Here is a 10673-nt window from a genome sequence, read left to right on the forward strand (position 1 = left end):
TAGGTAAAGAGGAGGATGTTCAAATGCCCTTCACTCATGTTCTGCATTAAGCCAAGAAAAAGTCCAGGTTGGAGCTTTAGGTTTGCTCTGTGATATTAAAGCCCCTAGGTTAGTAAGTAAGCTTGTACTAACAATAGTTTGGTTATGCTTCAAGAAGACATGTTTGATTTCTACAGATGATTGGTGCTTACCCAGGGCAGAAACAACAGCTGGCAGGAAACCCCTCCCTAAACTCCATGTAAATAGTGCTCCCTTGGGTTGCATAGGTACATACCTGCTGGAGGCAGAGTCAGTGCAAAAATACTATTTATGCTGCTTTAGTTTATTATATGATTTTATTTATGATTTCTTAGCAAAAATAATTTTAACTCAATGATTTAAATAGAAAATGAAGTGAAGAGAAATTGCAATATTTTATTTCAAAATAATGCTTTTATTATAACAAGAACCATTATAATACCTTGAAAATGAAGAATGTCTAATTGAACTCGGGTGATGATTCAGCAGGTAGGCACTTGTTGCCAAGTTATAAACCCTGAGTTCAGTCCCTGGGGACACTCATGATAGAAGGAGAGAATAGATTCCTACGAATTGTCCTCTGACCTCTACATGTGGGTCTGGGTAAGGTGCCCCCAATCAATCAATCAATCGATCAATCAATGTAATAAGAATGTACACTTTTCTACTTGACTGCTTTTTTGTTGGTATATTAAAAATTCCTTTAATAAACCATTCTTTATGGATGGTACTTTTACTAAGCCTGGCAGGAGCAGACACATTTTAAAGAAAGTATGCCCTTTCCTTTTGCTATCAATCAAACTGTTGAAATGAAGGATTCCAGAGAATTAAAATTTCACCAGGCATAAAACACTAAAGCCCTGGTGCTCACCAGAGGAGGAAGTTGCCTCCCAGAAAGAGATTTCACACAGTCTTGACACTTTACGGGCCTCCCTTGTAGTACACGTTGGAGCCGGCCACTGTGGTTTATAATACAACAGACTACATAATTATTATTATGTATTATTATTTTTTGATTTTAGTCTATTTTAACCATTCTCCTGTCTCTCATTGTCTCTGCTTACTTCTCCTTCTCTCTCTTCCTCCCTACCTGTCTACATGTTCTTGCCCACTATGTGTGTGCGTGTGTGTGTGTGTGTGTGTGTGTGTGTGTGTGTGTTTGTGTGTGATCCCCTTCCCCGCTAGTTCTTTGAGAATGTTGTGCAATATAGTTTGGTCATAGTTAGCATTCCCCAAGTCCTTCCAGGTTTACCCTTTCTTCCCTACTAAACTCATCTAATTCAGTTTGTATTACCCAAAAATCAGGCCTGCCCCAGAAAGAGGTTGGCCCACCAGGAGTTACACTCTTTAAAGATAATTGCTATCAGTTGCCAGGAATTCCTTTGCTAGTGGTAAAACTTTGTTCATAAACACTCTTTCCCCCGTGCTGGGCTTTGTTTGGTTTGAGCTTGCATGGATTTTTGTACCTGCTCTGTTGTATTTGGAAAGCATGGTTTCCTTATAGTCAACCACTACAGTAACAGGTGTTCTTATGGCATTTGCCTAATAATTTGTTTCATTTGCTCTCCCTTCACCCAACCTTTCCCTCTTGCTTTGCTCCACCAACCAGCTCCTACATTTATACCCTTTTTCCCCTGTGTCCCCCTCCACTTCATGTTGTATGTGTTCTCTGATCATCACAACCTTAGCTTCCTCAGAATATTGTTTCCCCCAATACAGCCCCTTTTCTAGCTTCATGGTCCATCCTGACCTCACTTCCACTGATTGCGCACACATAAAATCATAAGATAATATCTCCATGTCAGAGGGAACATGTGGTGTTTGTCTTTCTCAGCCTGGGTTACCTCACTTAATATAATATTATCCAGTTCAATCCATTTTCCTCCAAATTGCTTAATGCCTTGAACATGATGTTTTAAGTGGAGCATCCACTTTAGATGCTAAATCTAGTGAGATTATTGTTGTCATTTTTTTGCAAGAAGAGATGTGACAGAGTGAGTATTTATGGATTTTTTCACTTATTTTCAGAAGTTATCTAATTAAACTCTTTCCAGAATCTTATATAAAATCCTTTCAAACATAAAAATCATTTAATATACCTACATTTTGTGTAATTTAAAACTATACAGAATGGGATAATATTCCAATGTTCAAAGTATTCAATTAAAAAAGAGAAGCTATCATAACAAAGCATGCTATATTATAAATATCAATAATGACATTTTATGCTTATTATCCTGTGTGCAGAGAGGAACTGCCTTCATGGTACAGATTATCTAAAGGCAAATCTTAATCTGTATCACTGGCAAACTCTCTATTCTATAGTAAGCTTGCTATTGTGCTAACAAAATCTTTCACAGAGGCAAAATATTGAGTAAGGAACTTTGTATGTGGGGTAACTAACAACCATCAAGGAAAGTAAAATTTGCTCTAATGAAGGTTTTCCAAGTAGATAATTTTAAGGTGAATCCTTGAGACAGCTCCATCAGGCCATGTCCCCTAGTAGGATCACATAGAACTCAATAAATATGGAGGATATACTCTTTTTTTTTCAGAGAGGAAATTAATTTGGTTTTTATTGCTCTTACATGAAATTATTCCAAACAAGATCATATTCCAACTAATACGATTTAAGCCAAATATTCTGTACATCACCAAGTTTGAAAACAGCTGGTGACCAGTCACTTAAACCTCTCTGAGTATTTAGAGTGATTTGATTAAGTGACTCAGGCTTTTTCTTCTAGAGTTGAGTATTTTCTCCGCTTCCTGCCTGCCATAGCATCCAGTTCTTTAATCATCTTCTGGACCATCTCTAAAGTGTTCCAGTCTTTCATGAGTCAGTCTACTTGAGAAAGCCCTCCAGCTGCTAAGAAACACAAGAGGATTTGTGTTTAGTTGTCATAGCCTTTCCAACCTCACGATATATACTTTTTTGTAGACTCTTGGCATGAGGACAAAGTGACCATGATGCCGCCAGAGGAGTTTTTCTGCTTTCCTCTCACTTTTACAGTGTTTGAATGAGAATGTGGTTTACCAGTGAGTCAGATACCTTAACTAAGAGTGCAGACCAGACACAGAGATGACAGTTTAGTTCCGTTCATGTCTAGAAATTCTCCATTGCCAGGTTTTCACTTGGTGCTAACAATCTTAACTTTGCTAGATGTCATATGTATGAAGCACATCCAGAAACGTATCTCATTTTCCTTTCTTATACATTGTATCCTGAATATAGTTCAAGCTTCTTATCTGATAGCATAATTTTATATAAAATACTTATTGAGGAATTAAAACTCAATAAGGTGGAAATAAAGTGAATTTGCTTACTACTAGAGACAGGCGTCTAGCAGGAGAGATAAATTGGTAGGGGATGATTGCCACACACATTGGTAAGTAGAGATGCTATCTGAATTGTTGCAGATACAAGTTAAGGGCTAATTATATGGAATGGATAACATGGAAGAGCTGTTGTTAACTTATTAACTAGACAGAAGAAATGCCTTCTCTGCATAAGCAACAGATTGGCCTAGAGTCTGAAAAGACCACAAAAGAATACTTAAAATTTCAACTTGTTTAATATAGGATTAAAACATAATAGAAAAAAAACCGGTGATACATATATATGGTAGTGAGTGGAAACATGGTAAATTCATATATTGTGAAAATACTGGGAAATCATTGTCATTAATAGAGTAAGAGTGTGATGAGTAGGGTTGATTTTCAATAAGATTCTTGGTATTCATGAATAAAATTTACTTAAATATAAAAATTATTTGAAAAATAAATAACTTAGAAAAATTAACAACCTTTTGAGAAATGAAAGACAGACTATTTTAGGAGAAAATATACAATTTGACAGATCTGGAGAACAGCACTTAGAGGTGACTCTAAAGTTGAGTTTACGTGGAAAAAGATAGTGACACAGTACAGAAACAGAAACCCAAAGGACAAGAGACTCTTTCAGCTCTTAAGAGCCAAAGTCAGATTTTAAATAAAAGGTGAGTCAAGATCATAAATGAAGGAATATCTAAATGTGTTTTCTAAAATTTAACAGCCATGAGAAAGTTAGAAAAGTTATTAGCTTGAGAAGATGGAATGTAAAATAATTTGAAAGGCTGGTAGATTTTGTTTGTAGGGAACACAATGCTCATAGAATATGGGGCAGGGAAGAAACAGCATGGAGACCAAGAAGGAAATAAGAGACAAGGGACTCTGAGTTGCAGATGGTTGGGGTAGCAAAAACCAAGGAGTTCAAAATAGCTGGAACAACTACATTAAGGGGGTTCAGGAAAAAGGGACAAAAAGAAGTGACGAAATAAAACTTCAGCAAAGAAATAAAACTATAGAACATAACCAATATATGTTAGAACTGAAAACCTTTAGAAATCAAATATGTCATCGATATCATACTAAACATTACATAAAGGCAATCCATAGCAAAAAAAATGTTCCATGAACTTGGGGATGGCTTAATAGAGATTATCCAAAATGATTTATCCTAATAAAGAGAAAAAAAATTGGCAAACACTGAAAAGAAGAACATAGAAGCATCTGAAAGAACAGTCATTTAAAATGTGGAGAATGCAAACCTGTTAGTCCAAGAAGCTCAGCAAATCTCAAGGAAGACAGAAAAGAAAAAAAATCAAACATAGGTGTGTTGAAGTGAAATTTCATGGGAAAGAACAATTATTAGTTACTGATTTCTTGATTCTTTAGTGATTTACTAAAAGTACAGCTTGGACTGCCTGCTCACCAAACATGAAGTCACTTGCTGCCCGGGACAGAATGACATGGAGGAATAGTTAAAATATTGTGTCATGGCTGTTTTCAAAGTCCTGACTGCCATGTTCACACGTTAACATCTGTAAACCATTGCTTTCTTGCCTGTCCCATGTTGGAGTTTTAGAAAATAAAATGAGAATACAAACTGGACCTGGCACTGAAGCCTTTCAGGAAATATCCTGGATTCAGTCTTTTGGGGACATCTCTTATCCATTCTCACTGGTGATGGAGTGCTTATTCTGTGAAGATTCCAGTAAATGTGAAAACCAAAAATATAGATGTGATCCTAGAAGCAATCAAAGGAAAAAGAACCCTAAGGTATGAGGGTAGTCATGCTAACATCAATTACTCTCAAGCAAAACATTGTTACACAGAGTGCAATGGACTGAGCTTCTTTCAGGGACAAAGAAAATAATACAAGTGTAGAACCCTTTAATCAGCAAGAGAAATACCTTTGGAAATGAAGATGAAACAAAGACATTCCAGGAAGGACTGTTGAAACCTAGAAATGGTCACAGATGCTTTATTTAAGAGATTATGTTTCGGGGGAGGGCAGCAGGGTAGCACACGCCTTTAATCCCAGCACTCAGGAGGCAGGGGCAGGTGGATCTCTGTGAGTTTGAGGGCGCCTGGTCTACAAAGTGAGCTTCAGTGCAACCAGGTCTGTTAAACAGAGAAAACCTTGGATTGAAAAGCAAACAGGAAAGAAAACACAAAAAGAGAATGTTTTTCTTTTAAAATGTTTCTATTGTTTAAAAAAAAAAGCATTTGACTGAAGCAAAATGAACATTATGTTACGAGATACCTAAAACAGAGAACTATTTGAAATAATATGATAAAATAACCAGCAAAAATAGCAACTAGGCTAAAGAGGGCATGTGGAGTTGTGTGTTTGTAGCCCTCCCATAGTCTAAATGAAGTGGGTTAATAATAATGCAAACCAGACAGATCGTGCGCACACATTGGAGTCTGAAATACAACAATACAATAATATAAGGAATTGTGAACAAAATTCCAGTGAAGCAGGTAAGACAAGAATGCCAAATCTCTCAGTCTGACAGAATGCTTGAAAGGAATAAAGGACAGTAACAACTTTAATAACTCTGTTGACTATAAGTGGGATAACAAAAGGCAGACATGGCCCAAACTGTTTTCACAAGCAAGACCCAACTGTGTTAACTGTGGGAAGGAAAGCACAAAGTTGAAAGAAAAAAAATTGAACATGACATACTGTACACCACCACGTGATATGCAGAGTTTCATGTCTACAAGTGTCAGAGAGAAACACATTAGATGAAGGATTTACTTTGCTCTTAGTTTCAGGAGTTTCAGTACATCAACACTTTGCTCTGATGTTCTGATCATGGTATAAGGCAGAATATCAAGGTGGCTGGAGCATGTGACAGAGGTTGCATGACTCATGGTGAAGAGAATCAGAGACAGAAAGACATAGAATCTCTAGAGACAACATATAGTCCCCAAGAATATGTTACCCAGGAACCTACTTCCTCCCTAAGCCCCGCATCTGAAGGTTTCTGCTCCTCATAATGTCACAATGTTGTGACTTCATCTAGCGAGTTAATCTATTTATTAGTTCAGAAACTTCGTGACTGATTCAATTGCTTCTCAATGATTGGATCTACATCTGCCTTTTGAGGGAACATTGCATATCTAAAGCATACCATGTAAGGAAATGATACGATTCTATTACTGTGAGTAAGTTTACTTATCAATGGCGTGTTACTATAGGCACAGAAAGACAAGACAAAACTTAGGAGGACTAAGCTTTCATTAAGACAAAATGCTCTTAATTGGCTACATATTTACCAATGGAGGTCAGCGTACTTCCGTTACATAGGTGACAGAATTACAGTGATGGAGTCTCAGCGATGAGTTCATGTGATGACTGGTGACGCCTAGAAATAACACACACAGGCAATGTCTGGGTCCTAAGATGCCCTGCAGCAGGAATCTTTGTCTTGAGAGAAGTGATATAACACAGGCTCCATATTTGGAACAAGGCAACCCTGGACACAGCACACAGTTCCTTGGTCTGGACTCAGAGACTGTGAGGATTCAGGGTTCTCCAGGAGCAAAGATTCTAGGTCTCTGCAGTTTTAATAGAGGCCATTTGACTGCCTTTCACTTAGTTTTTCCTTTCAGGAGACATCCTTCCTTGTTCCAAGGTATTTGTAATGGAAGAGTTGGCTCAGCGGTGACAGAGGATTTTGTTTCCATCTCTGTGCAACCATTCTGAGTCTCCGGGATCCAGAGCAGCTTTGTCACTGTTGCTGGGCCCTGCAGCATGCTTCCTCTGACACCCCAGTGGAGAACAAGTGCATTTTCACTGAGCCATCTCTGGGAGGGGCATGGGCACACTGCATCCCTGGGAAGACATATTGCCCTTCTGCCCAGCAAGTCACAGGAGTTGTTTTGCTTAGAATTGTAAGCATGCTAGCTAAATGTTTACTTTTTAGACATATTTTTAAAACTTTAAGGGAAACACCAAGATCAAATAAAAGTCATAAGTTCTTAATTAATAGAAGAGAGACAGCAGAATACCCCAATACAACAAGCCAGGGAAAGATATTTCAAAACACATTCTTAGAAAAAAAGTCACAGAAGAAAGAAAAACAATAAAATAAAGTGCAGGACTGTAGACAATATCACCACTGACACTGAAGACAACTAAAGGGTCTATTTTCTCAGCCAAAGACTTTACCTTCACAATACCAAGTCTATCTAAATAATCCTAGGTGTCGTAGTTGTTTAAGAGGTGATTATAATAATTAGGAATGGTCTATAATAGCAGCACTGCTTTTAATCTGAAGTAATTATTATAATAATTTTCAATTATATCTTATTTATTTAAATAATTCAGTTATAAAATGGTTTTATATATAATAGTCACAAACTATTTTAGACAACCATTTTTAGCTTAAACTTTTTGTTCTCTATTTTCTAGATATGCAGCCTTTTTACTATCTACTTGTTTATGCATTTTCAGGATAATACCGTTTATGCAGAGCTATTTGTCTGTAACTGGCAACTTTATATAAAGTTTCCTACAAAACTTTTTGTTTCTTTCAATTATTATCAAAATATCAACTTCAGTATTGAATGATAGTTATCTATAGGTGAGTACATTTCAATATAATAGCAAAGAATTTTTTAAAAATTCAATATTCATGCTTTAGAATTGAAAAAGTAAAAAAATGAACAAACACATACACCAAAAGCCAACGAACCAAATAAACAAAGACACCCCAAAACAAAACCCCAACCTTCCAAATAGGAGAATTTGTTTGGATAGAAAAGTTTAAAAAGTTAGTTGAGTTTATCCAGACTTTTGAGCAACAGTTTCCTTCTTGAGGTTGCTGACTTTCAGCCCAATGTGATTTTTTATATGATTCAAAAGAACCTGGAGAACTTTTCTGTTGAAGAACAAAGTGCATACAACATGCACCAACTTCTTTCGAATCAATGTTTACCCTATCACTAATACCGTCTCGTGGTTTGTTTTAGGCAAACATTGAAAAGTACCACTGTGATCTTAATTATCTTAAAAATTCTCATTTTTTCCAAGAATATGAATGAAATTCACTAGGAAAAAACATATTCCTAGAATAAAGCTTTGCCTCATCAGTTTTGCAAAGTAAATCTTGGATTAAAGATAGTGAATTCACCTCACCAAATGATGCTCACATAGATAACACATAGTGGGCAATGCTTAATTTAATTTGTTGTTGGCTATACTCTAGGTAATAAAAAAAACAGCTGGGTGCGTGATGGAGCAGCTCTCTGTTCTTTTCAGAAACATTTATCTTATGTCACGAGGCATGGGAAATGTATTTGTATTCCTTGGAGAAGCTGATTCTAATCAAAGTCAAAGGGAATTGCAATCTCTGATCTAAACACATGGTTAGAACTATTTCATATCAAGTTTGGGGGCTTAAGAAGAAGCCTAGGCAATTGGAAACATGATTAAAGATTAAAGGAATTGGGATTATTTGGTTTGGAGAAAGCACGATTGGGAATTGACAGACCATGAGTCTTTAAACATGACATTCTTATTTGGAGACTGCAGAGCAGCTGTTCCTAGCCCCAGTACGTTCTGCCTGTAAGAAGGTTATTTAAAATAGCAGCAAGAGAAATAAAGAACAGATCAAGTAAAGAACTTACCAATTCTAGTATAAAAATATTGAGGTTTAGAAGAAAGGAATATATATATATCCCTATTATATTCTTTATACCGTTTATAAGTTTAATAGTTGAAGGAGCTTGCATCCAGCCATGTGAGTCTCAAAACAGAGAGACTGCACAATTATTCTTAGTAATGTATTCATGGCATTCATTCATTTGGATTGAGGGAAAATGTTTATTATCATAATAATATAAATCACAAGGTGATTTTTATGTGACCTAAAGCAAAAGACAGCAAGAAATAATGGCTGCCAGAGTGTCTATTTTCCTTAGAAACCATCACACTTTTCCTCAAATTAAGCTGAAAATGGAATCTTGGCAATATATGCAATGATTCTCTTATTCCATGCTCATAATAAAAAGGTATTTGACAGAATGAGGGAAAGGCATTTCAATGTTCTCCCGATGTTCCCACATTTTTCTTTGTGGCTGTTACTAGCTGAAATAGCTATGAGTCAGTGGAATCTCTGTAGTTGAGATGTTCCTTAACCAGAAGAAACAGAGCTAGCTTGAAACAAAGATAAGGCAAATCAGCGACAACGCAAGTCCACCAATAAAAGTTCAGCATCATAACAGAGAAGAAGGGTTTGGATGAGAACCAAAGTGGAGACCACAGCATAACTGCATTACCTGAAAAGCTCGCCATAATTACATAATTTTGTCTTGTATAATTTATGTAAGGCAAAATATGTCCATTTATGTGTTCACTTCAGTGAGATTTAACATGCATACACAATTATGTAGCCATGCAGAACATGGAGAAATAGAGCTATTTTTGTCAGTCTGATTTTTTTGGTGTGTAGTGTCTATGTGTGTGTGCGTGTGTCTGTGTTGAATGTAGGTGCACAAGGCATAGTGCAAATGTAAATCTTTAACTGCATAGATTTTTGCTGTTTTACTTGAAAAAATTAAACTTTTTTTTTTTTTTCGCACGACAAAGCTTTATTCATCCTCAGCGACTTAAGAAAGGCAAGCTCACTGGCGCTTCACTTGAGTATGCTGTCGTCTTGAGCTTCTGCCCGTTCTCTTTCAATCCGTTTCAGCTCATCTAGTCTCTTCTTCTCCTCTGCTGCCACCCTCCTCTCCTCCTCTGCCCGGGGCTTTAGGTAACTATAGCGCTTGGCACCGTAGGCCATGCCGAGGACCAAGGCTGAGTATCGGCCGAGCTTGATGAGCGGAGAGACCTGAACTGGGGGCACCATCTTGTCCGTCAAAATTAAACCTTTTAACAGGCAGTAACATCATTTGTTGACAAGGAGAAAACTTATTTGTTGACAAGGGGAACCATCAGTTCCTCTATCTATCTGTAACACTTTAAGAAAAGGCATACAGTAAACATTGTTGGAGTTTCCAGGGCCAAAATCCAGTTCTATTTCCTCTGTGATCTCAAGACTCACTTGTAGACTGGACTGTTGCTTGTATCATAGATAATTGATCACAATGCTACTCATGAGTTTTATATCTACTTATAGTAGAAGCATAAGTTTGAAACAAATTGTGGCTAAAGGCAAGCATTCCCAATTCCTTTCCTAAACTCCATAAGCAATTCTATCCTGCATCAAAGCAAAGGGTACATTCTCAGAACTTCTATTACTGCACAGCTCTCCCAGTGATAAAAAATAATGTGAGTTGTATAGATATGGTTCAGCACATTGAGACACAAATTCAGAATA

General features: G+C 36.9%; 1 protein-coding gene across 1 annotated transcript; it reads right to left on the bottom strand.

The window, feature by feature from the left end:
* Positions 1-9920: 9920 nt before the first annotated feature.
* On the bottom strand, positions 9921-10211 carry LOC126505697 (ATP synthase subunit e, mitochondrial). Its single transcript, XM_050148930.1, has one exon. It carries the CDS (start codon positions 10200-10202, stop codon positions 9987-9989), a length of 216 nt encoding a protein of 71 aa, XP_050004887.1. The 5' UTR covers positions 10203-10211; the 3' UTR covers positions 9921-9986.
* Between the last annotated feature and the right edge of the window lie 462 nt (positions 10212-10673).

This window comes from Alexandromys fortis, unplaced genomic scaffold, assembly GCF_014885135.2.
Source record: "Alexandromys fortis isolate MF-2015 unplaced genomic scaffold, M_Fortis_MF-2015_v1.1 scaffold_4, whole genome shotgun sequence".
Classification (NCBI taxonomy): domain Eukaryota; kingdom Metazoa; phylum Chordata; class Mammalia; order Rodentia; family Cricetidae; genus Alexandromys; species Alexandromys fortis.